The sequence below is a fragment of the Myotis daubentonii genome, chromosome 9, assembly GCF_963259705.1.
Source record: "Myotis daubentonii chromosome 9, mMyoDau2.1, whole genome shotgun sequence".
Classification (NCBI taxonomy): Eukaryota; Metazoa; Chordata; class Mammalia; order Chiroptera; family Vespertilionidae; genus Myotis; species Myotis daubentonii.
This window is the reverse complement of record NC_081848.1, coordinates 80316126-80341661: the sequence shown is the minus strand read 5'-3', so window position 1 is coordinate 80341661 and position 25536 is coordinate 80316126. Positions and strand designations below refer to the sequence as shown.

The window sequence follows — 25536 nt, the reverse complement described above, 5'->3', positions numbered from 1 at the left end:
CGGCCCCTCCCCCCGCCCCCATATTTAGCGCGAATCCGATCCGGGGCTGGGCCCGCCGCTACTTAACGCGGCCCCTGTGTCCTGGAGAGCGCCGAGCAGAGCGAAGCCAGGAGCTCCAGCGAGATGATGATGGTTATGCAGCCCGAGGGTCTGGGGGCCGGGGAGGGGCCCTTCGCGGGCGGCGGCGGCGGCGAGTACATGGAACAGGAGGAGGACTGGGATCGCGACCTGCTGCTGGACCCGGCCTGGGAGAAGCAGCAGCGGAAAGTGAGTACCAGCCCATTTCCTGATGGCAAAACTGAGGCCCGAAAAGCCGGTCAGTTTTGGCTTGTCATCTCAGCAGGTCAGGAGCAGAGCCTGCAGAGTGCCACTCCCTCGCCCAGGCTCTGCCCATCAGTCCTCTGCTGTCCCCCAGGGCTGGAAGAGAGAGAGGGCTGGGAGCCCTCATGAGGGGTTTAGGATGACAAGGAGAGTTTCCGGTGTGCCCCCCCAGGATTCATTCCCCTGGGTCCACTGCCCTACTTCTCCTGGTGAAAACAGGTTGGCCTTAGCTCAGGAGATCCAAGTTTGGGGGTTTCTGGAAGAATAATCTCTTTTTCCCCACACCTACCCCACCTCTCTAGTTAGATATTCCCAGGCCCCACCCTAGCAGCCAGGCAACTAGTAAAAAGACTTAGGAATGTTGGGGTGCAGACAACCACCCCAGATCCCTTCCCACCCTCTCCTCTGTATGCTCTCCAGCATGGTGTCCGTCCGTAGTCACTCTATTTCAATTGTCAAATGAGGAAACTGAGGACTAGAAAGAGGCAGAAATAGGACCCAAATCATATGCTGTCAGAAATCGGGACCCCCCCACCCCCCAACCTGGGGGTCTTTCCCCCTTGCTTGCCGCATTCCCACTCTTTCTCAGGATACCCCTCCCTGCTGAAAAGGCCACAGGACTGGGGAGGAGGGAGCCCTGGGTCCCCTTACGCAGTAACCTGACTCTCGGGCCAGATGGACACTTTGTGCTGAGGCAGCAGCTTGTGGGAGCTGGAGAGGGGCACATGGGCAGCTGCTGCTTTGGCCCAGCCTTGTAGGGTGCTCCGGCCCCCTCTCCCTGAGCTATTTTCGCTCCCAGACTTTCCCAAGTGGAGGGAGCAGGACACCTGGGTTCCCAGAAGAGGGGTGGATCCAGGCTGGGGTGAAAAAACCTTAGAGAGCGGCAGGCCAGGAACAGGGAGGACACCATGGGGTTATTGGACCCTGCTCAACATTTGCCAACAGTATGACTCCAGGACTGGGCAGGCAACAGGGGTGCTCAGTGAGATTTTCAGGATCTGAGAATCCCAGGATTGAGAATCAGAGCACTTCTACTGAGTTAGGTGACGGGAGATGACTCCAGGGACCAGGAGGCTCAGCTGACAGGCTTCCCCAGGTGACACGCTTTCCCTCAGGCTCCTCTTGCACCTGTCCCCAAGCCGGGCTGTGGCCCGCTGGTCCAGCAGTCTCCCGGTGATGTCATTCCTGCCCCTGACTCCAGCTGCCATCTGCTATGCAGCAACTCTTATCCTCACCCCCACCCACCCAGGCCTCTCCCTGATCCAGGTCCATGTGTCCTTCTTAAGATACATGCCTCTGTAGCTTGCCTTTGTCACTTAACAAAATATGAGGAATATCCTTTCAATCCAACATACAGCCACCCACCTCATCCATTCATTCAATGGCTGAGGAGTATAGATGCTCTGTAAATTAATCAGCTTTCTCGGGGATGCTGGACATTCTGGTCTGTTCTTTCTCACCCAGCATTGTTTATCACAATGTAGCGAACATCTCTGCGCTCAGCTTTAGCTCTGCCTCATCCCTGCTACTCTTCTGCTTCTTGGAACACTCCCACCTCCTTCCACCTGATGCCTGAGTCCTCTTCATTCAACCTCATTCAAAAATATCCACGCATTATTTCTTGAGAAGGTCCAACTATGTGTCAGGCACTGTTTTGGGTGCCAGGAACTCAGCAGGGGACAAGCCCAGGGAGCGTGTACTCCAGCAGGAACAGATGTTTCTATCTCATCCACCTCGTCCTGCCACCTTCCCTTCGCTCACCCTGGTCCCGGTCACCGCCTCCTCACTTTTCCCTTCTGCTCTGCCAAGTCTTCAGTCTCCATTCTACAACCAGAATGAGTTTTTTAAAAAAACAGTTCTGCCGCTCCCCGCCTCCCCCCCCCCCCCCCCCGCCTGAAAACTTCCCTGACTCCCTGTTGCTCTCAGGGTCAAGTTCAAACTCCCTGGCTTAGCACCCAAGTTCGTGCGTGACCTGGCCACTGCTGCCCCTCCGGCCTGCCTCCCACTATTTACAGCCCAACACCCCCAGCTTCACTCTGGCAGTGGCCAGATAGCTGTAGCCCCGCAAACCTAGCAACTGTTTCTTACTGCCAAGCACTTGCCCACGTGGCTGCCCCTGCCCAGAATGCCCTTGCCTGCCCTTTGCTGCCTGAATAATTTCTGCTCCTCCATCACAGCTCTGATCAAATATTAGCCTTCCCCAAGAGGTCCCCACCTGATTTAGGGAATTCCCCTGGAATCCTGCACACCAGTCTCTCCCAGCTCTTCTCAGACCAACATGACTCTTTGACTGACTGTGAATTCCTTTAGGGCAGGGGCCACATCTCATTAAGAATCATGTTTGGACCTGGGCAGTTTGGCTCAGTGGATAGAGCATCGCCCTTCGGACCAAAGGATCCCGGGTTTGATTCCGGTCAAGGGCATGTACCTTGGTTGCAGGCTCCTCCCAGCCCGGGCCCTGGTCAGGGCTGGTGCAGGAGGCAACCAACCGATGTGTTTCTCTCTGTCTTTCCCTCTCTCTTCTATTTTCCCTAAAAATCAATGGGAAAATATCTTCGGGTGAGGATTAACAACAACAACAATTTTAAAAAAAAGAATCATGTTTGTCGAGTGAAAGAATGCCTCCTCCTTTTCCATGGAGGCCCCGCCCAGGCCTGCCTGCCCCCTGCCCCCTCCATTTCCCGGGCATCCCAGACTCCAGGGCTGGAAGGCACCGCAGAGAATCAACTGCCCTTCTTGTGCTTGGGGCCCCATCAAGCAGTGCTCAGCGCTCAAAACACCTCCAGTGACAGGAAGCTCACCCCCTTCCCTTAGCAATGACAGCCCCTCAAGAATTTAAAGCATCATCTCCCAGGTCAGCTTCTAGGGCATCTGAAAAGCTGTTTCTGAGGAGGGGACACTGGCTGAGGGAAAGAATTCCAAATAACTTCCAGGGCCACCGTCCAGGGCTTTGTGGTAGGGGAATGCTCTAATTCTAGAATCCTGCCAGGTCAGGGAAGAGGAACCTGAGATAACCTGGAGTCTGTTCCCTTAGCTGTACAGATGGGGAGGCTGAGCCTAAGAGAGGATTGGAGCCCAAATATGGATTCGACCAAGGACTTCATGGCTGATGGATCCAGGAGAATCCAGGCCTGAAAGCTTGGTAGTTTGGTAGAAACTTGTGCGCCAGGCTCCAGGTCACCCCATCCCCAGTAGACACACAGCCATATACCAGCCTTCCCATCCCAGACCAGCTTTTCAGATGCTCTGACTCTGGGGGGCAGGGGAGGAGAGTCGCCTCCACAAACTAGATCAGGCTGGGCCCGAGTGCCCAGCTGACCCTCCACAGCCTGCAAAGCCCTTCCACACTCATAGTCTACCTGGAGGCCAATTCACAACAGCCGGAGAGGTCGATGGGGCTCATATAAAAACACACAGTGCACTGCCGAAACCGGTTTGGCTCAGTGGATAGAGCGTCGGCCTGTGGACTGAAGGGTCCCAGGTTCGATTCCGGTCAGGGGCATGTGCCTGGGTTGCGGGCATATCCCCAGTGGGAGATGTGCAGGAGGCAGCTGGTCGATGTTTCTCTCTCATCGATGTTTCTGACTCTCTATCTCTCTTCCTTCCTCTCTGTAAAAAATCAATAAAATATATTTAAAAAAATAAAAATAAAATAAATAAATAAATAAAAACACACAGTGCACAGTCCCTCGGGCCAAACCCTCAGAGCCAGATGTGCTTTGACCCAGAATTTTTCAGGTTTTAAAAAGGCTGTATCATCCTGCATTGGCCCTGGTACCTCAGAGGGCCCCAAGCTTTGGCGTGTCTGCTTTATGATTGTCTAACCACGCCCCCTCCAGTGTTTGGAGACTGCTCAGCGTCCAAACTGAGACCTGCATGGGACCCAGACCCCATTTCTCCTCTTCCAGGAGAACTAAAGCTCAGAGAGGGAAAGGGACTGGCCCAGATACACAGCAAGTCAGTGACTGAGCCAAGACTGGAATCCAGGGCCTTGGGCTCTGAGATCTGCCCCAACCAAGGAGCCTGAGCACTGTCCTCAGCGCTAGGGTCTGAGCGCTGTTCTCTGCCCCCAGACTTTCACTGCCTGGTGCAACTCGCACCTGCGTAAGGCAGGCACCCAGATCGAGAACATCGAGGAGGATTTCCGCAATGGCCTCAAGCTCATGCTGCTCCTGGAGGTCATTTCAGGTGAGGTGTGCAAATTTGTGCACAGGGACCCCGGGACCTAGGGGGATCCCCAGAGCTGGGGGAATGTGCCAGCAGAGACTGCAGGGGATTGGCGATGGAGGGGAACGTTTGAGGACAAGATCTCCAACTTCCTCTCATGACCTTTGACCCTTTACCTCTTCTTTTACACCCAGGAGAGAGGCTGTCCAGGCCAGACAAAGGCAAGATGCGCTTCCACAAAATTGCCAATGTCAACAAGGCGCTGGACTTCATTGCCAGCAAGGGGGTTAGGCTGGTGTCCATCGGGGCTGAAGGTGAGGAGGTGACAGGAGGGGGCCTAGGGGGGCTTTGGGGGTGTTCCTGCCATCAGCAAGTCACCTCTGTGAGCTTAAGTTTTCTCATCTCAACAATGGGGATAACCATCCATGCCTCATGGGAGAGGCTGTAAGGAGCAAATGTGCCCAAAACACCAGCCCATGCCCTGATACCTAGACGGTGTTATAATCAGCTTTCAGTAAAACAGTTGAGTACCTACTAGGCACCAGCCCTGGGATGAGGGACCAGGCCCCAGAGAGCAGAGCAGGGGGAGGTAGCTGAGGCTGGTAGCACAGGCCTTGAACCCCAGGTGGGATCTGCCCCATCCCCGCGCTGTAGAGATCGTGGACGGGAACCTGAAGATGACCCTGGGCATGATCTGGACCATCATCCTGCGCTTCGCCATCCAGGACATATCTGTGGAGGGTGAGCAGGGGATGGTGGGGAGGAGCAGGCAAGGTGAGAGGACCTGGCTCAGGCCCCTCCCCAGCTAACACGCCCCCATCTGCCTCCAGAAACCTCGGCCAAGGAAGGCTTGCTGCTGTGGTGCCAGCGGAAGACAGCGCCCTACCGCAATGTCAACGTGCAAAACTTCCACACCAGGTCTGTCAGCTGGTCCGCTCGAGCGCGCGGGCCTCTGCCAGGCCCTGGGGCCCAGAGCTGGCCCCTGTTACAGGCCGCAGGGGAGGAGAGGTCACAGCCGAGTTCCTGGAACAGTGTCTGAAAATAGGAGGACTCAGTCAGTGTTGAATTGACTCCAGGAGGGTGAGGGAGACTTCTTGGAAGAGGGAGCATTGGAGATATTCCTGGGAGGGCAAACAGCCAGAGAGAACCTGTGGGCAGGAGGCCAAAAACATCTAGAAATTAGGGGGGCCTAAGCCTGGGGTGTGTGAAAGAATCATGGCAGGAGGTAGTCCGAGTCTAGTAATGAAGTGCCTCGAATGCCAAGCAAAGGAGTTTAGACTTTACTCCATTTGACAGATGAGGCTGCCCTAATGGGATGCTCCTGGGGCAAGGGTAGGACAGGGCCTCAGCTTGAACTCGGGCCTGACCCACCCCCGTCTCTCTGTCCAGCTGGAAGGATGGCCTGGCCCTCTGTGCTCTCATCCACCGACACCGCCCCGACCTCATCGACTATGCCAAACTGCGCAAGGTTGGCCTCCGACACCCCCAGCCCCAACTCCCCAAAACCTCTGCCCTCAGCTGACCTTTAATCTCTCCCTCTCATACCCATCTAGGATGACCCCATTGGGAACCTGAACACTGCCTTCGAGGTGGCAGAGAAATACCTGGACATCCCTAAGATGTTGGATGCAGAAGGTTAGAGTCAGACTATCTCATGGTCTCTAACCTCTACATCTGTTCTTCCCTCCTCCTAGAAAGCCCTGCCCTTTACCTGGCTCCCTGGTCAGAATCCTTTATGCCACTGGCCCTCCTCTCTAGGCCCCTCTAGTCCATCTCCCTGTCCCCTTCCACCTAGTGGACCAGCCTCCCCTTCCCTTCTGGAATGCCCCCCCCCTCCGCCTCATATCCCAGTTTCCTGGGTCTCTTGGAACATATTGGTCCCTCAAGACTGAGAGCTCCTTTGGGGAGGTGCTATGTCTGGTCCCTGTGCCCAAGCAAGGCTTTAGTTAATTCAAACAGCAGCCCTGGCCAGTTTGGCTCAGTGGATAGATTATAGGCCTGCAGACTAAAGAGTCCCAGGTTCGAGTCCAGTCAAGGACACATGCCCAGGTTGCAGGCTCGATCCCCAGTAGGGGGTATGCAGGAGGCAGCCCATCAATGATTCTCTCATCACTGATGTTTCTATCTCTCCCTTCCTCTCTTAAATCAATAACAAAATATGTTTTTAAAAATTGAAACAGCACACACTTTCTGAGCACCTGCTGTGCCTGGTACCTGAATGTGTGGGCATCGGTGGATGAGAACTTGGGGGAAAGACAGACAGAGTTGCGGGACGGTTAGAAACACCAGGCAGTGTGGTCTGGTGCCTCGTGAGGGCTGCGGTGTCTGCCCACTCACCCACTCCCACATGGTTTCCTCACCCCACAGAGGGGGAGACGGCTGGACGCTGGGGTGGTCAGAGAGGGATTCAGGGAAGAGGAAGATGTAGCTGGCAGCTGGTGGCCATGGCTAGATGTCTCTGTCCCCTCCCATTCTAAGGGAGATAGATCTCTGCCTGGGTGTGGACATGAGCCCATTTCCCACCCCTGGGTTTGGCCAATAAACACCTCGCTGCCATCCCCCAGACATCGTGAACACGCCAAAGCCCGATGAGAAGGCCATCATGACCTATGTTTCCTGCTTCTACCATGCCTTCGCTGGCGCTGAGCAGGTGAGGGGTTGTGGACTCAGGGCCAACCTTGGAAGCATCTCAGCATTTGGAGATGCCAGGCCCGTGGGTGGGAGCGCCACATCCCGGCTGCACACACGCAGTCCTCGGGGAGTTCAGGGGCAGAGGCTTCTGGCCTGGAAGGCCCTCTGCACCCTGAAAGATGTGCTCCCCTTGTCCTTGTTCCTGTTTGTACGGTTCCTGTTGGGGGTGTCTGTGGCAGCTTGTTCTATGGCAGCCACTCTACCCCACCCCCACCCCCACCCCACAGGCGGAGACAGCCGCCAACAGGATCTGCAAGGTGCTAGCTGTGAACCAGGAGAATGAGAGGCTCATGCAGGAGTATGAGAAGCTTGCCAGTGAGGTGAGCCAGAGAGGGTCTCCCATCCCCACCTGTGCTCTGCCAACCTGCCCACCGGGTCTGTGCCGGCCAAGTCTCCCTCTCCTCAGAGGAGCCTTGCTCTCCTCATGAAATCTTCACGAGCTCCTACCACCTTCTGCCTTTCCATGCTCCTGCTCATTCACTCACCATTCACTCATTTCCTCATTCATTTATCCATTCACTCATATTTAGGTGGTCTCATGGTTTGCTCTGTGCCAACTTATACTGGTCCCTGGACTCAGAAATTAACCACCCTACTCCTTCCCAGACTAGTGGGGATCCCCCATTCTTCCCTTCAGACCCCCACTCTGCTTGAGCCAGGCCTTTTGGGCACAGCCTAGGTGTGGGTGTAGAGGGGCGGGTGAGGTGAACATGCCAGCCCAGAGCTCTCTGCTCTGCTCCTGCCTGGCCCTGGCAGCTGCTGGAATGGATCCGCCGCACCATCCCGTGGCTGGAGAACCGTGTGGGCGAGCACAGCATGAGTGCCATGCAGCGCAAGCTGGAGGACTTTCGGGACTACCGACGCCTGCACAAGCCGCCCCGTGTGCAGGAGAAGTGCCAGCTGGAGATCAACTTCAACACGCTGCAGACCAAGCTGCGGCTGAGCCACCGGCCTGCCTTCATGCCCTCCGAGGGCAAGCTGGTCTCGGTGAGCCGGTGCCCGTATTCTCTGGGTGACCTTGGGATCTGTGTCCCCTTCTGAGCAATGGGTGAGCCATGATGGAGGGCACCTCTGCCTGCCCCACAGGACATCGCCAACGCATGGCGGGGGCTGGAGCAAGTGGAGAAAGGCTACGAGGACTGGCTGCTCTCGGAGATCCGGCGTCTGCAGCGACTCCAGCACCTGGCTGAGAAGTTCCAGCAGAAGGCCTCCCTGCACGAAGCCTGGACCCGGGGTAGGACACTTCCTGGGGCTTGATTCTGTCCTGGGGTGGAGACTGGAGAGAGTGGGACTCCTGGCAGAATGTGCCGGCCAGGGGTAGGGGTTCTGCCGGAAAGTTGGAGACTTGTTTCCTGGTCCCACCCTTGCTATGCAACCAAGTCACGGCCCCTCTTTGGGCTACAGTTTCCTTATGTGTAGAGCCAGGCCCTTCTCTTCTGGGTCTGGCCTTCTGGAGGTCTGCTCTAATATATTTGTCATTTAGCATTTTATTTGTATATGTAGCAGGTATCCATAAGAGAATCCCTAACCCTAATGTCACTTATGTTATGCTCTAAGTATATTGATGCCAAAATATTGCACGAGTCGCATATATTACTCTGTATGAACACAGCCATTCTGTATTCTGTCAGGATTTTAGTCCTACAAACGAATGACTCCTGCCTAAAAGTAATGGACAAACACTAACAATGGATTATGGGTATGAGAAATAATGATGGTTTGATATAATAAGAAGTCCTTAAATATAAGGCCACTTAGGTGACCCCGAGATCTCCAAACCTCTAAATTTCAATGACCTTTTCTGCAAAATGCAGAGGCACTCAATCAATGGTTGCTGTTGCCATTATAACTATGTTTTTATTTGCATAATTATGGTAACTGTCATTCTCCAAGCACTTTTAGGTTCATTATTCACTCGTCCAACAAATATTCATAGAGGGTCTGCCAAATGCCAGGCGCTGGGGACACAGGTGAGCAGAGGAAACCGCGTCAGGAGCTCACCAGGCTCAGGCAGTGGGAGGTAGTCCTCCATCAGATAATACCAGATCAGTACCGAAGGCCACCCCCACCGCGCAGGGTCAGGGACGCAGACGTCAGTGACCGGCCATGCCCTGGAACAGGAGTTTCATTTCACTCTATGAGGCCAGCGCCTCAAAGCAAACCGCTAGGGTGGGCCAGGCAGGTGTGATCACCTGCGATTCCAGATGAAGAATCTCCGCGGGCACAGCCCCGCTCCAGGCCGCGCTCCTCTTCCTGAGCAGGAAAGGAGGAAATGCTGACCCAGCGCGACTATGAGTCGGCATCACTACAGGAGGTGCGGGCGCTAATACGGCGCCACGAGGCCTTTGAAAGCGACTTGGCGGCACACCAGGACCGCGTGGAGCACATCGCCGCACTGGCCCAGGAGCTCAAGTAGGCGTGGCCCAGGAGCTCGAGTGGGCGTGGCCCTGACCGGACCCGCCCCCGATACAACGCCCCGCCCCTCGGCTTCGAGCCCCGCCCCATCCTCATTGCCTTCAAGACCGTTCTCCCTTTGTCTTTCCCCATCACCACTCGCTCCTCCCCTCCTCCCTTATCCCCATCCCCATCTCCCACCCCGATCTGCTGCCCACACTCCTCCCTACCGCCACTCACTGCCCCTCACCAACCCCATGGCCGCCCACTCCCTTCAGCTTCGCACCGGGTTGGCTACGTCTTGGCACCTCCTCCAGTAAACCCGCCCCTTTTCGCATAATCCCGCCCCTCCATTCAAACTCCTGAGGGACAAGCTGAAACCAGTGGGCACCCCTATTCCCCTAGGCTAGGGCCACGCTGGGAACGCCCCCTTCAGGAAAGCCCCGCTTCACCCCCACCTGCCCTGGCTTTCTTACACCTTCACCACCATCCGGGGTGTGGATCAGGAGGAAATCTGGGCTGCGGTCTGGCCCCCCAGTCACCCCCTCTTCTCGCCCCCAGTGAGCTAGACTACCATGAGGCTGCCTCAGTGAACAGCCGCTGCCAGGCCATCTGCGACCAGTGGGACAACCTGGGCACACTGACCCAGAAGAGGCGGGATGCGCTTGAGGTGAGGCTGGGGGCTGGACTGGAGACAGGTGAGGGGGCCTGTTGGGCAAACTGCTGACTCTCCGCCATTCCTGCGGCCTTCAGAGGATGGAGAAGCTGCTGGAGACCATCGACCAGCTGCAGCTGGAGTTTGCGCGGCGGGCAGCACCTTTCAACAACTGGCTGGATGGCGCCGTGGAGGACCTGCAGGACGTCTGGCTGGTGCACTCCGTGGAGGAGACCCAGGTGGGCGTGGGTGTTCTGGGAGTGGGGGGGGCTGCATGAGATGACAGGGAAGCTGGCCTAAAATGCTGTCGGCCACTTCCTTAGGCTCTTGAGGAATGGGGGGAAGGAAACCCTGTTTCTGAGAGCTGGACTGGGAGACAGGACTGGGTTCTTGAGCCAGCCCTGCCCTGGACCCACTGGATGGCCTGGAGCACCGTGCTGCCCTTTCTCTCGCTTACAGGAAGTGGGGGTCCTGGCTGATCCTTCCTGCCTGTTGCCCCCAGAGCCTGCTGACAGCACATGAGCAGTTCAAGGCGACGTTGCCCGAGGCTGACCGAGAGCGGGGTGCCATCCTGGGCATCCAGGGTGAGATCCAGAAGATCTGCCAGACTTATGGGCTTCGGCCCAGCTTGACCAACCCCTACATCACGCTCAGCGCACAGGACATCAACACCAAGTGGGACACGGTCAGTGCTGCCTGTGGCCACCCGCTCCTTCCCACCTGCTCCTGAGGCCTCTCATCACCCTGAAACCTCAGGTGTCCCAAAATAAGGGCCTGTGGTCTGCCACAGACTCCATGTGGTGCTGGACAAGTCACCCTCCTGTCGGCCGTATCTGTAAAGAGGCCCTAACAGCAGCATTTTCCTGTCAGGCCTGATGTGAAATATAATGAAAGCTGGTGTGTGGGCATCCTTTACAAAACAGTTAGTTATAAATGAAGTTGATGACCATTTACTGATGAGGAAACAAACCTAGAGAGGCTCAGTGGTTTGCCCCAGCGCCTGCCCAGCAAGCCCTGACACCTTGGTTCAGAGCAGCAGGGGTTGTTTGAGGGGCAGGATTCCTCCAGAGCTGCCCTGGCACAGCCACTCCCCTTTCAGGTCCGAAAGCTGGTACCCAGCCGTGACCAGATGTTGCAGGAGGAGCTGGCACGGCAGCAGGCGAATGAGAGGCTCCGGCGACAGTTTGCAGCCCAAGCCAATGCGATTGGGCCCTGGATCCAGGGGAAGATGGAGGTAAGGCTTGGACATTGGGGCAGGAGCTGGGCCACCAAGAGCCAAGAGTTCTCATCCTGCCCGGGTCCCCCTGCAGGAGGTGGGGCGCCTGGCAGTGGGTATGGCTGGCTCTCTGGAGGAGCAGATGGCCGGACTGAGGCAGCAGGAGCAGATCGTCATCAACTATAAGAACAACATTGACCGGCTGGAGGGCGACCACCAGCTGCTGCAGGAGAGCCTGGTGTTCGACAATAAGCACACCGTCTACGGCATGGAGGTGGGGAGGCGGCACTGGCTGGGAAGCTTGGCGTGGCCACACCTGGAAACAGCACATCTGTTCCAGGAGGGTCCCAATTCCACTTGGCCACATCCCCCAATGTACCTATGGGGATACTGAGACCCACGAGTGAAAAGTGACCTGTCCTGAATCATATAGCAATCTAAAGCCAGGCCAGATTGGATCAATACTTAATACATAATAAATCATCAAACTTTAAGGCAGAAAGGGCCACGGGAGGTCACTCAGTGGAACCTCCAGATGGGTACGGAGGTCCAGAGAGGAAGACTTACCCAGGGTCTCACAGTGGGTTGGGGGTGGAGCTGGAGCCTGTGGCCAGGCACTGGCTGCCCACTGACTTAGCCCATCTCCTGCTCTCCCAGCACATCCGTGTGGGCTGGGAGCAGCTGCTCACCACCATCGCCCGCACCATCAACGAGGTGGAGAACCAGGTACTGACCCGAGACGCCAAGGGCCTGAGCCAGGATCAGCTCAATGAGTTCCGGGCCTCCTTCAACCACTTTGACCGGGTCAGCAAGGGCCCAGCCTACTGGGGTGGTGGACTTGGGGGCTGGTGGACTTGGGGGCTGGTGGACTTGGGGGCTGGTGGGGTTTGAGGACCAAGCCTGACACCCACTTACCCACTACAGAAGCGGAATGGGATGATGGAGCCTGATGACTTCCGGGCTTGCCTCATCTCCATGGGCTATGACCTGGTGAGTGCCCCTCACCCTCCTCCCATCAGTACCCTGTCCTACATGGATCACCTGCTATGTGCCTCCCACCCTAACATCCATGACCTCATTTTCTCTTCATCACACCCACTGAGGCTAGGCAGAATTAGACCATTCCAGACAGGGGCTAGCAAAGGCTCACAGAGGTAGATTAACTTGTTCGAAGATACATAGCTGGAAATTTGGACCTAGTTCTGTGTCTCCAAATCTTGAGTTTGCATCACTACAGGGAGTCCCAGGAGAAAAGACCAGGACCAATGGGCAAAAGGGGCACTGCCACAGCAGGAAGCAGATTCAGCCTAGTGGAAAGGACTTCCTAAAGGCAGAGCTGACAGAGGCTGCAGTCTAGGGAGAAAGGGAGCACCCTGCTCCTGGGGTTGTGCAGCCAAGGCTGGGCATGTAGAGCCCTCCTGGCTTCAGCACCCGTGGGCATGATGCCTGGCCTGTATCCCTACAGGGGGAAGTGGAGTTTGCTCGCATTATGACCATAGTGGACCCCAATGCGGCTGGGGTCGTGACCTTCCAGGCCTTCATTGACTTCATGACCCGAGAAACAGCCGAGACTGATACAGCCGAGCAAGTTGTGGCCTCCTTCAAGATCCTGGCGGGAGACAAGGTGGGTCCCGGGCATGGAGGGGCTGGCAGGCTGGGGCAGGGAACAGGACCTGTGGGTCCTCAATACCTCTTCTCCGCAGAACTACATCACCCCAGAGGAGCTGCGGCGGGAGCTCCCAGCTGAGCAGGCTGAGTACTGCATCCGACGAATGACCCCCTCCAAGGGGCCCGGGGTTCCAGCTGGAGCCCTGGACTACACGGCCTTCTCCAGCGCCCTCTATGGTGAGAGTGACCTCTAACTTCAAACCCTGATGAGGTTTTCCAGGAAAGAGGGTGTTCCCTCTGACTGATCCCATCCATCTCAGAGCAGGGGCCCCTAAGAAAGACCAGCAAACTCTTTCGGAATAAAGATCCATCCATGGGTTCCACTCCGTCTCCTTTTGGTTCCTGAAAGAGAAGCTGGGCCCTAGGCTCCTGGGCAGGACTAAATGCCTGACCTTAACCCTCCAGGGGTCCCCACCACCCCTCCTTGACCTCAGGGACTGAGCATTCACACCACATTGGAGCTGAGGACACCTCTTTATTGCTGTTAGAAAAGGGTGGTTACAACAGTTTGTCTAGACATGAAAGGGGATACTGTCGCCAACTCCAGGGAACCAGAATTTCTAACGCCAGGGAAAAGCCAGGTCAGGAACCCAGAGCTACTGAGGACAAGCCGAATTTAAGACCAGAATATCTGCTTCCCACCTGTTCCTTGCCTAAGCCCAGGGTTCTTGGCCCAGCCGCAGCTGCCAAGACATCATCCTTCACCCCAAGACCCTCCTGGCTACCACAACTTAACAAAGGTGCAGCTGGGGAACTTCAGAGTGGGAGCTGGGTGGAGGGGATAGAGGCTGTACCCCTCACCCAGTGCCCTTTGCTCACCCTGAGGTACCCGGCACCCATCCCTGAGCCAGCTGTGCCTCCTGGGGAGGGACCTGGAAATGCAGGTCCGGCTCGGGGAGGCACTGCCCTGGTCAGCACCAGGTCCTGAGCTGCTGCTCCTCAGTTCACTACTGCTGAGCTGGCCATGACGTTCACACCACAGGCCCCAGACCCACGATGCAAGTAGTAGTAACCCTGGAAGAGAGGGGAAGGGGGGTGAGGGCACTGGGGCAGGGTGGGGGCTGGAGGGCCAGGGGCTGAGCAGGCAAGACTCACCTCCTCACCCCAGTCAGTGCCCCAGCTGTTCTTGATGGCCCAGAAGGGAACATCAGAGCCTGGAAAGTAGTGGGGAGTGCAGGGAGTCAGGGCCCCAAGCACTCTGCACTCTTCAAGTATCTTCTGTGGGCCTACTGTGTGACAGGTACTAGGAAAAGAGCAGAAAAGAGACAGGCCCACCGACCACCCACCTGGAGACCTGGGGCTCTAGGGTTTAGGAAGGGTACCTACCTACTCCCCTCATGCAGGTTAGCTGTCCGTACAGTTTAACCTCCTACTGCCTCAGCCTTCCCGTCCACAGAGGGGATGGATGATCCCACCTGGCCCATAGCTGGGGGGAAAGGGTTCCTAGGCTTTCCCCAGATTTCCCCCTAGAGGTCCTGAGCTGCTGTGACCTGGGGTGGGTGGGCAGAGAGGGGTCAGCAGAACTCACGGTTGCCATAGCCCACGAGCAGTACAGCATGGTCAATGAACCAACGGCTGCAGAGAGGCCGCAGTGGGTGGGAGATTCCATGGCGGTAGAACTAAGGAGGGAGAATAAGCAATAGGAGGCCAACTCCAAGGAGAGGCAGGGGAGGAGTCAACAAGGAATGGAGCAGGGGCAGGGGGGCTAGGGCCTTACCTGCATGCCAAAGGCGTTGATGGCAATGGAGATGGGGCCGTTCTTGGCCAGCCAGGCCGCCAGCTCTGAGACAGGAGAGAGGCAGTATCAGGGGCCCCCGGGCCCCAGCCGCACGTGGCCTGTCCCCATCCCATCCCTCACTCACCTTGCTCATTGTGGCTTAGTTCTACTGAATCATTGATGTAAACCTTGACCTTCTGGGCAGAGAAGCTGCAGGTCTGCAAGTGGCCACTGTAGCTGTAGTCATCCTCTGTCTCCAGCCCTCCTGGGCAACGGTGGGGAGTCGATGGGGAAGTAGAGAAAAGGCGCATACACTCAGTCTTCTCCTAGGCAGAGGCTATGCTAAGCCCCTTATCCACAAGGCTTCACATTCCTCATCCACCCCAGAACACAGGCCATCCCCTCTGCGGAAAAGCCTCAATCTAGAGTGTCAACTCAGGGGGTTGAGGGAGTAACCAGTGAGAAAAGTGGCAGAGATGGAACTCGCCCCCAACTGCTGACTCCTCGCTTGTCCCTGCTTTCTTTCCTAGGGCACTTGACCTTGGCTTGCTTGTCCTGCTCTGACAGGACTCAGCCCTGACTCTGCCCATCTCCTGTAGGGCATGTGTGGGTCCCCATCTGGCCCCGATCCCGCCAGGCTTCCAGACCAGTTTCTATGTGGCCACTTCAGTCCCTCAGCCCTTTATCCTTTTCTCTGCAGCCCACTGCTTGACTGAATTGCCCATTTAATTCAACACCTCCCCTCAAGAGGGAGGTGAGTTACTACCTGGTTTCGCAGTGGCTAGAAATACAGATCTCCAAGCAACAAAAATATCAAGACCCTGTTATGTGCCAGGGACTTGACATATATTTCCTCACTTGATACTCAAGGCAATCCTATGAGGTGGGCATGAGCCCCATTTCACAGATGAGGCAAGTGAGGCTCTGAAAGAACTGACTTGCCCAAGGACTTCAGGGTCAGCACAAAGGCTTAAACCCAATTCACGTGACTCCCATGCTTATGTCTCTCCCCCTCACAAAATGTGACTTCAGGTGGAGGGAGAAGTGGCTCCCACTGTCCCTCCTGACCCCATTAATGCATACCCAAAGTCTTTATGGCCGAATAGGCGTTGGAGGGCAAGCCACCCATGCAGGCCTTGTCCACTTTGTCACAGTCCACGAGCTCTAGGAGACACACCGTAGGTCCCAAGGAGCCCTTGGGAGGAGTTGGGCTGGGCACAGGGGGGTACAGCGAGATGCTCACCCTGCTCAGAGAGGGAGAGCAGGTCCCCCCGCTTCAGGAACCACTGGCCCTCCACGTTGCCTGTAACTGAGAAGGCCCAGCAAGAACCACACATGCCCTACAAGAGATGGGCAGAGTCAGGGCTGGGTCTCTTCCCAACCCCAGGGCAATCCTCACGTCCACCCTCACTTCTGAGGGTCCAACCTGGTTCTTGACTTTGGTGACAGCCCCTTTTTTCCTCCAGTCCCACTCAGGTGGGGCAGGGTCGCCAACGAACTTGACTAGGCGCATCTTCTTGCCAAGCTCCTCTTTTAGGAGGGGATTCAGGTACATGGTGCGGAACTCCTCCTCTGTGGGCAGAGGTGGGCAGCGGATGGGGGTGGGGGAAGTTTTCTAAGACAGCCCTGATCAGGGCCTTAGAAACAGGTCCTGTCTCTTCTAGGCTCCATGATGGCTCTGGCCACCAGCCCTACCTGTGAGGTCACTGAACTTGGTGACTCCATACTGAGCTGTGCCACGGTCCAGGGCCTGGATCTTCTGCGCTCGTATCATGTTATTGATAAAGACGGACATGCGCCACTGGGCTTCTGAGGACCAAGGAGCAGGAGAGGAGGGGCTGGGACTCCAGGCAGATCATAAAGGAGGAGTGCCTGGGGCTAACTGGCAGAGGTTTCCCTGGGGAGTGGGTGGGCTCTGTAAGCTCAGGAAGGACAGGACCCTGGAGCAGGTAAGGGGGGGGGAGGGGGCAGACCTGCAAGTGATAACATTGAGAGGTGTGACAAACTTTTGGGGCCAAACTGGGGTGATGACTTCTCAGGTGTGAAGGCAGAACCAGAACGGGCTCCAAAGAGCACCCCCAGACAGGAGGTCATAGGAAAAGGCCGCCACGCCAGGGGCCTCCAGCAGAGAAAATCTGTCCTTTGCTCCATCCCACTCGACCCAGAATGATGGAGGCCCATGGTTTCTGACCAGGAAGATCCGATGGGAGAGAGTCAGATCCCTGAGGTAGCCGCCCAATCCCGGGAAACTGGGCAAGAACGTGGGGATTTAGGCGTCCTGGAAAGGATGCACTACCTCTCCTGTCCTTCCCCTCCCAACACCAAGGTGCCAAAGTGGGGGAAGGCCTGATCTGTTTGGGACTCGTACACCCCGGGCTGGGTCCTCACCCTCCTCCGTCTCATATGTCCGGTTATAGGTGGTGATAAAGTACTTGAAGAGCGAAGCCATTCTCACATAAAAGTCCTGGAAAGGCAGAGGGGTCTTTACAAGGAGTCCTTCTCAGATTGACCAGGGAGCCCCAGGCCAGGGTGAGAGGAAGAGAGGGGATATAGGGCAGCAGCCAGCTCCCCAGAGAGAGAAGGACTCCTCACCTGAGGTAGAGGGTCCCTGTCCGACAGTGGGAGGAGTGGACTGGAAGTCTCATTTTTGTCATCTGGATGGGATTGGAACAAAGAAATCACGGCTAAACCCTGAATGAAGTCTGACCCAGGCTATCCCAGCATCCTTGGGCAATCCCAGCACCTTTCATCTTGGTATCTACTGGGCCACAGTCCTGCTTCAGCAACGCGTGTTTTCCTAGCTCATACGAGACTTCAAAGCTGCAGAGCTAGGGGGAGAGGAGAAAGCCAGTCTGGGGGCCCTCGGCTAGATGGCGCTGGAGGCCTCCCAGATGAGGATCACCCCCAAGGCAATCACCCCCACGGTGGAGACATCTTACCTTTTAAAGCCTGGTCCCCGGCCCGCGTCCAGGGAAGTGACCTGAGTAGCTGTTGCCTCAGATCCCTTCCCTTCGGCTTGACCCCCCCCCCCCCACACACACACACTGCTGCCAGACTCAGCCTGGCACACGGAAACGGGGGAGCCCCATCACTCACCAGGGTTTTCTCAGACACAGGGAGCTGGCACACCATGGGGTCCTTGCAGGGCAGCTCCTCCAGCGTCACCTTCAGAGAGTACAGCGACCCTCGGCCCGCCTGGTTGGAGGGGTGGGTGGGGCGGGTGAGGCGGGCACAGCCACTCCCACCGCAGCCCCGTCTTCTGGGGTCCCACAGCCCTTCCGCGTCTCCTCCCCCATCCCAATCAAAGGTGCCCAGCCGTCCAGTGCCCCCACCCTAAGTTTAGGCCAAAGTTCCTATCTCTCGGACTAGCGCCCCGCGTCCCCGCCCCAGCCGCGTCCTCACTCGGCGGACGCGACCGCTCACGGTCCCCAGCACGGCCCGCGCCCCGGCAGCCAGGCCGCGGTTGTATGCGTCCAGGGCGAAGCGGGCGGGCCGCCGCAGCAGCTCCGGGGACGCGGGCTCCCAGGCCTGCGCGCCGGCGTCTCGGCGGGACGGGGCGGGGGCAGCGGCCGGGAGCAGCCCCAGCAACCACAGCAGCGGCAGCCAGGACGCCATCGCGAGGGCGAAGCCGGCGGCGGCGTCCACAGACAGCTCCGACCAACCGGCCCGACGGAGCAGTCGAGACCTTGGAGCCTGAACCCCGCCCCGCTCCTGGGCGCCGGCCAATGGACGTCCGTTTGGGGCGCCTGCGCACTCATTTGTTTACGCGAGGCACGTGGGGCGCGCTGACTGCGCAGGTGGGTGGGGTCCAGCCCGGCGGGGACCAGCGGGTCCTGGCACAATCCACGTCTGCAGGAGCCCCAGCCTGGGAATAACCCTCTTAGGTCTCCGGAGCTAGCCTAAGAATAAAAATAACTAACATTTATTGCATTTTTATTACATGTTAACATATAATCGTTGTAGCAATCCTGCAAAGTCAATGTAATCCCAATTTAATAATTAAGGAACTAGAGCAGCAGTTCTCAACCTGTGGGTCGCGACCCTTTCACAGGGGTCGCCTAAAACCATCGGAAAACACATATATAATTACATATTGTTTTTGTGATTAATCACTATGCTTTAATTATGTTCAATTTGTAACAATGAAATTGGGGGTCGCCACAACATGAGGAACTGTATTAAAGGGTCGCGGCATTAGGAAGGTTGAGAACCACTGAACTAGAGGCTTAGAGAGATTAAACGGTTTACCAAAGATCAGCTAAGTGATGGAGCAGGACTTGAACCCAGGGAGTTGGCCTCAGAGCCTGGATTCACAGTTCGATTCTTCCTTGAGGCCTCTCATCAGCAAAATGGCAGCTAATATTCCCTGGATTGGCAGTTAGTTCCTCAGGCTATTGTGAGGGTCAAACAAAACCATGCAACCATTTGGTACTCCTCAGGGCCTAGCAAGAGGAGATGTTAGGACAAGGGTCTCAACGCCTGGGCCATTCTTACTAAAGACTATTCTTGCTAAATATTAAACGGTGGCACAGTATTTTGCAGGCCAGCTGTAAATAGGATGAGCTTGACATTAAGGGTAGCCAACTGAAATCAATGAGTAATTGACCAAATAGCGTATGTAAGCAATGGTAAGCTTCTGGGAGATCGAGCTTTGGGTATGAATCCCCTCTTCTTTACTTGCTGCGAGTAAATAAAACTACCTTGCAACAACCACATATCCTTCTTGAATAAAGCACCCCAAAAGGTGAACCACCTGAGTTGGATAACAGAGGCACGAGCAGTTACATTAGGCTAGCGCTGTCTGTCTGCTGGAGCTCACAGTCTAGTGGAGTTACAGAGGAGAAAAAGAAATAATCCTGCATGACATGCCAAGCTGAGGGAGAAGAAGAAGGGAAGAGAGCATCTAAGGGAGTTAGAATCGCTTCTCGGCCTTTTGGCTAAGATCAAGTGTAGTATCTGTTCTTATCAGTTTAAGGGAGTTAGAGAAATCATAGAGTGGGTGGAGGGTTACCTGATAATTGGAGAGTGAGGGAGACTGATGTTAAAGATCACCTACTCTAGTCCTGGCAGGTGTGACTTGGAGGATACGCGTTGTAAAGGGCCTGACGCTGTTGCACTTTGGCTGGTGAACTACAACCCGAGGGTCCGGTCTGGCAGGCTGCCTATTTTGGGAAGAAAGTTTTCTTGGAACACAGCCCTCTCCATTTCGTCAAGCTGTTATCTATCATTGCTTTCACAGGACAAACGCAAAAATGAGCCTTGTGAGAGAGACCATGTGGCTCACAAAGCCAAAATCTTTTACTGTTTGACCCTCCACAGAAAGTCTGCTGACCCTGCCGTAGCGTTTCTCACCTGGGTCATGTGTAACTTCAGGAGAATGCAGCCGTATTCCAGGGGAGAAGCCAGAATAGAAATGCTAAATATAGCATGTCTTCCCAAGGGGCAGTTTAATTCAAATATAAATAATTTCGAGCATCGTTTTTATATTAAAACAAATATGAAAATATTATGAAGTAGGGTGTAAATTTTGCATAACTTTCAAAAATGAAAGACTTTAAAGAAATTCATCTCATGCCTTTCAGGTCAGCACGGCTTCCCTCTACTTCCTCCACGCCCCAATCCCTCATACCTGACCAAGATGCTTGCTTACGTTCCTCCATTCAAAAGGAAACTTGGGTGGAAGAGTTGAGAAATGCTGTTTTTATACAAAGTAGAAGTTTTTGTGCCAGCAAATGGTGAGTGGTGGAGTTCTGAGGCTTTTACATTACCTATGCCAGCAGGTGAGGCAGGCTGTGTCTAAGAGCTCTTACCACCCTACCTCATAGAATCAGACACATGTAGGCTTCTGGCTCACACAGACCTGGGCTTGGATCCTGGCTCTCCAACAAACTACCTTTATGACTCTGGGTAAGTTACTTTACCTAGCCAAGCCTTCATTTCATCAGCTGCAAGATGGCGATTAAAATACATATTTCATAGGTGGCCATGAGGAGTCTAAGAAATCATGCAGGGAAAGTGTTCTGCACAAGGTAACTATTAACATGTTAGCTAAATTTCCAGAATATATAAAGAGTGCTCAAAAATCAAAATGGTCAAAATCAATTGAAAAGTGGGCAGAAGGCATGGGCATTATATCGAAAAGGAAATAAAAATAGCTTTAAATGTATGAAATATGCAACTTCCCTCATAAAAGAAATAAGAACACAACTCAAATAAGATGCCATTTTTCACCTACTGATGGTAAAGATTTAAACATTTGATAACATTCGATTGTTGAGAGTGGGGAAAGAAGTATAGTTATACAATATTGGTGATAATGCAAGTTGTGGAGGGTAATCAGTAATGTCTATCAAAATTATAAAAGCTTATGCTTAGACATAATTACATTTTCAGGAATTTAAACTATAGAAATAGTTGCAATCCTAAATAGATGAGTGAGGATTTTTAGAGCATTTTTTTTGTTTGTAAATGTCCAATAATAAATAAATAAAAATACACACAGTGGAATACTATATAGATATCAAAAAGAATAAGGCAGCTTAATGTATATTGATATGGAATGAGCTTGAGGCATGTTACATGAAAAAAGAAAGGAGCAAAACAGAGGTAAAACCCTGGCCGAGTAGCTCAGTTGGTTAGAGCATCGACCTGATACACCAAAACTGAAGGTTCAATCCCTAGTCAGGGCACATACAAGAATCAGCCAATGAATGCATAAATAAGTGAAACAACAAATCAATATCTCTCTCTTTTAAAAATATATCAATAAAAATAGTTTAAAAAGCAGAGGTACAGAATGCTAGTTATCAGCATATGTATAGATAATATATACACATATGCTCATATGTGCATAGGCTATACAATGGCCTATAAGGCCTTACATGACCTAACTTGCCCTTCGGCACCCTGTCATGACCCCTCTGACTCATCTCTCCCCCAGCTCTGCTCCACCTACACTGGCCACCTTGCTTTCTGAGACACCCCACTTACCTGCCTGCCTTAGAGTTTTGCAATGGCTGTCAGGTAAGTTGTCCTAAATGGGGTTCACTTCTTCCCCTTCTTCAACCCTTTGCTCAAATCTTCCCTTCCCACTGAGACTTATACTGACTACCCCAATTAAAACTACATCCCTCACCCTTTTTCCCCCTCTTATCCTACTCTTTTTCTTTTTTTTTTTTTCACAGTACTTATCACCTGCTAACATCTTATTATTCAATGTGTTTAGGTTTATGGCTTAAAGCTACGTTTATGGCTTATTGACTATTTCCCTCCAGTAGAATGTAAACTACAAAGGATAAGGATCTTTGTTTTGTTTAGTGTTAAAACCAAGCATAAAATAGCTAGTAGGTACTCAATAATTATCTTCTGAATAAGGAAATGGAAAGATACACAAGAAACTGGTAACAGTTGTAACCCCCAGGGTGGGGAACTGAGTTACTAGAGGTAAGGATGGAAAGGAGACTTACTTTTCAGTACATACCCTTGTATACTTTGTACCGTATGCTTGTAAGAACTGATAAAATTTTAATAAAAAAGTTTATGCTAAAACTGGAAGAAGTGACAATCTGGACTCAACCCTTCACCTGACATATGGTGGTCCAGGTGCAGAGCAGCTAAGTAATTTGCCCAAGGTATGCAACCAGAATTTAAACCCACATCTACTAACTCCAGAGTCCTAGCTCTGAAGGCAACCATTAGGCAACAGAGCCTTTTGATTGGGGGCCCTGTCAGCCCATTTAATGTAGCATGATAGAAACGCCCAGGTATTCCGAAGGTGATGGGTTTCCATTACAATGAACTCCAAGTGATGGACTCAGTTCTTTTGATACATGAGATTTTGGCTGTACAGTGCTTAGCTTGACATAAATGGGGATACTGGACTTGGGGATTCTTTTATGAGAATTTCACTGTCAAAATAAAGTATTCATCTCAGTCCCTTGGTAGTTGGAAGCACAATGTTCTTGAACCCTGCACTCCCAAATATTTCTTCTTCCCAAGCAGTCAAGAGGTCTGGATGAGCTGCTGGGTGTTGGGGGTTGAGGGAGGGATTAGCGGTTACTTGGACTGGGAGTATTCCTAGGGGCTATTAAAGGCTTCGTGCTGAGCTTCTTGAACATGGCTGACCAGTGGGAGGCATTCTTGGTCCCAACCAGTTGATGTATCCTGCGCCGCTGCTGCAGCCAATAAAGCATCTCCACTTTGTCAAGCTTCATCTTGTCCAGGTAGCGCCGCCCCTTGAACGTCACTGGCTCACCAAAGATGACCTCAACCTCCTCTAGGAGCGAAACCAACGGAGCCTCCATTAGATTGAGCTTCCTGTGTAGGCGGTTTCGGACTTGATTCTCCTCCAATAAACGAGTCAGATCCATGCTAGTCTTTTGGAAGAAACGGTTGGGGTCAGAGGCGTGTCGCTCAAACCACTCCAGTTTCCCCAGCAATATCTCCCGCAGCTGAATGGGCTGCACGGTCTGCTCCCAGGCACTCAGCAATAAAGGCAGCTGCCTCAGGCGGGCGTTGGAGCTGTACTTGATAGCCATGTCCATCCGGTCCTTGTCAGGAACCTCAAGAATGGACCACAACCGCTGCAGACGCTTCTGCAGGCTCGGGATTCTGTGGGGTTCTCCCAGGAGGCTGGCCCTCCTAGTTTCTAGACGGTGGCCCAGCACCGTGTTCCAATCCCATTCTCCTGGCACAAAATCTGGCTCTTCATCTTCTAACAATGGAGGTGGATGCTGAAACTTTAGAGACTCTCTGACAGGGGGCACGATCTCCACAGGAACGTCCTCTTCATACATTTGGAAGATGACATGGAGGAAATCTGTCTCCTGGTGGGTGAGGTGTTTGAAATAGTCATCCGAACACGCGAGGTTTTTCAACCAGTTCATTCCTGAGGTCTTGTTTGGCTGTCTCTTCCAACCTTTGCTTACTTGGAACAATGAAAGAGAGGACTGGAAAGTGATTACTCTCTTGGGACAAAGACCAACCAGCTTGGGGTTGATGACACGATGCTGTTTATCTTGATGCAGAAAGGCTGAGGATAGGAACACTGACCAGTCTTTACTGGCTGCCGGCTCAATCAAGGGTCCCTGGTCAAAAGAGAAGTGGTCAATAGAGACACGGCTCATCAACTCCTTATAGACCTCCCTGATGCTATTACCAATGAAGCGATCAATATCCATTTCCTCGATCAGTTTGGAATCCAGTTCACCAATTAGGTGGTTGTACAGGGCTCCAGTCTCTTCAACGTGGAAGGAATCCAAAAACTTTCTCTTAGAGACTTGTACACCAGCTGCCTGGACCACGATCTGATCTCTCAGCTTCAAAGTAACTGTCACTGGCTGTGGATGAAGTGGAGGGGGTTTGGGGAATTGGGGGCCCCACTGCCCAGAGGTTTCTTCTTCCTCATTCAACATTCTCTGCAGCTCTTCTATGCGATGTGCTGTGGCTGGGTGGTGGGTCAGGGCCCCCAGGAGCGGGGACACACCTGAGTCCATTGGTGCGTAGCGAGTCCGCTCCAATTTCGTGTTCTTCCTTATCTGCTTCAGGTCCTCGGCCACCATGTCCTCTACCAGCTCTGGTTTGCTCTCTGCAAACAGGACCAGTGGGGTCAAGGGGCGAGGGAGGAGGGGAGGAAGGCCCAATTCATCTGCTAGCTTCCAGCCCTCGCGCAGAGAGGGCATGGACCGGCCCCTATGAAGCTGGGCGTAGAAAGGCAAATAGGAGGTGCGCGGAGACATGCTGGTGACAGCCACCGAATACCGGGGCAATGACTCAATCTGTGAGGAAGTGAAGCTTTCTCCCTTCTTTTGCATGGCAGGCAGCCAGCGAAGAGTCTTTTTCTTTAGCTGAGGGATGGACTTTAATTCCTTCACAGGATCGGGTCTGGGCTCACTGAGCAGCTCTCGCGAGCGGCTGAGTTGGATGAGATAGCTCAGGTTGAGGTTGCAGTGTGGTTTTTGGGCAGAGCTGGCTCCGTGAGGCCTAGGAGGCTTGGAAGCCGCAGGGGGTCCGGAGGGGCGCAGCTTGAATACGCCGCCCTGGGCCTGCTGTACTCTCAGCAGGGAGCGGAAGTCGGCGAGCAGGCCACGGTAGACCTCGGGGCTGGTGAGGAAGATTGTGCAATCCCTGGCGAGGTTGGCGGCCAACCGGGTGAGCGTGGCGGATTCAGTGAAGACGTGCGTGGAAGTCGGCATTGTCTTCAGCAGGCGCAGGTAGTGTAAGAAGAGCTGCTCGCAGCTGAGCAGCACGTAAACCAGCACCCGCTTCCGCAGCCTCTGGTTGTTGAAGTGGCTCAGACTAGGTTCGGGGGGAGGCTCCCGCCAGCTGCACTTCAACTCGTCCAAGATGACCTTTCGGAAACGGAGACGGCCCGCGGGAGGCACCGGCTCCTCCAGCTCGCACCGGGCCAGCCGCTTGGACACCTGGCGGCACAGTGATGCCACGGTCAGCCGTGAGACGGGTAGGGACGGTAGCATTGGGACCTCCTGCGAGAGGCGCTTCGGAGGCTCTGCGTACGTCTTCCTTCTGGGGAAGATCGACAGCGGATGCAGCAACTGGTGATAAAACCGCTGGAGCTCAGGTTCAGGTTTAAAGGGCTCCATTTTAGCGTTGGCGCCGTAAGCTGTCGAGGTAGAGGCGTCCAAACGGTTACTAAGGCAACCAGGGACCTCATAGCCAGAGTGCGCTTGCGCGGCCAGTGCTCCTCCC

The 25536-nt window shown here is 54.2% G+C and overlaps 3 protein-coding genes and 1 pseudogene across 3 annotated transcripts; 2 read left to right on the top strand and 2 right to left on the bottom strand.

Annotated features, from left to right (window-relative positions):
- The first annotated feature begins 23 nt into the window (after positions 1 to 23).
- On the top strand, positions 24 to 13435 carry ACTN3 (actinin alpha 3). The gene is made up of 21 exons (XM_059709985.1): positions 24 to 267; positions 4395 to 4509; positions 4683 to 4802; positions 5143 to 5229; positions 5319 to 5406; positions 5878 to 5956; positions 6042 to 6123; positions 7053 to 7138; positions 7407 to 7499; positions 7936 to 8166; positions 8266 to 8413; positions 9441 to 9591; positions 10135 to 10243; positions 10327 to 10467; positions 10731 to 10913; positions 11328 to 11462; positions 11539 to 11718; positions 12102 to 12248; positions 12369 to 12434; positions 12910 to 13068; positions 13148 to 13435. The coding sequence occupies exons 1-21, from the start codon at positions 124 to 126 to the stop codon at positions 13304 to 13306; spliced, it is 2703 nt and encodes a 900-aa protein (XP_059565968.1). The 5' UTR covers positions 24 to 123; the 3' UTR covers positions 13307 to 13435.
- A 132-nt stretch (positions 13436 to 13567) lies between these two features.
- Positions 13568 to 18528, bottom strand: CTSF (cathepsin F). The gene is made up of 14 exons (XM_059709989.1): positions 18232 to 18528; positions 17926 to 18024; positions 17573 to 17657; positions 17422 to 17483; positions 17218 to 17293; positions 16525 to 16638; positions 16256 to 16401; positions 16073 to 16169; positions 15913 to 15993; positions 14975 to 15094; positions 14830 to 14894; positions 14641 to 14731; positions 14208 to 14266; positions 13568 to 14126 (listed from the first exon to the last, which is right to left on the bottom strand). Exons 1-14 carry the CDS (start codon positions 18442 to 18444, stop codon positions 14052 to 14054), a joined length of 1383 nt encoding a protein of 460 aa, XP_059565972.1. The 5' UTR covers positions 18445 to 18528; the 3' UTR covers positions 13568 to 14051.
- Positions 18529 to 19746: 1218 nt separating this feature from the next.
- LOC132242478 (U2 spliceosomal RNA) lies at positions 19747 to 19886 on the top strand (annotated as a pseudogene).
- Positions 19887 to 21146: 1260 nt separating this feature from the next.
- CCDC87 (coiled-coil domain containing 87) lies at positions 21147 to 25499 on the bottom strand. Its single transcript, XM_059709986.1, has one exon. It carries the CDS (start codon positions 25428 to 25430, stop codon positions 22878 to 22880), a length of 2553 nt encoding a protein of 850 aa, XP_059565969.1. The 5' UTR covers positions 25431 to 25499; the 3' UTR covers positions 21147 to 22877.
- Between the last annotated feature and the right edge of the window lie 37 nt (positions 25500 to 25536).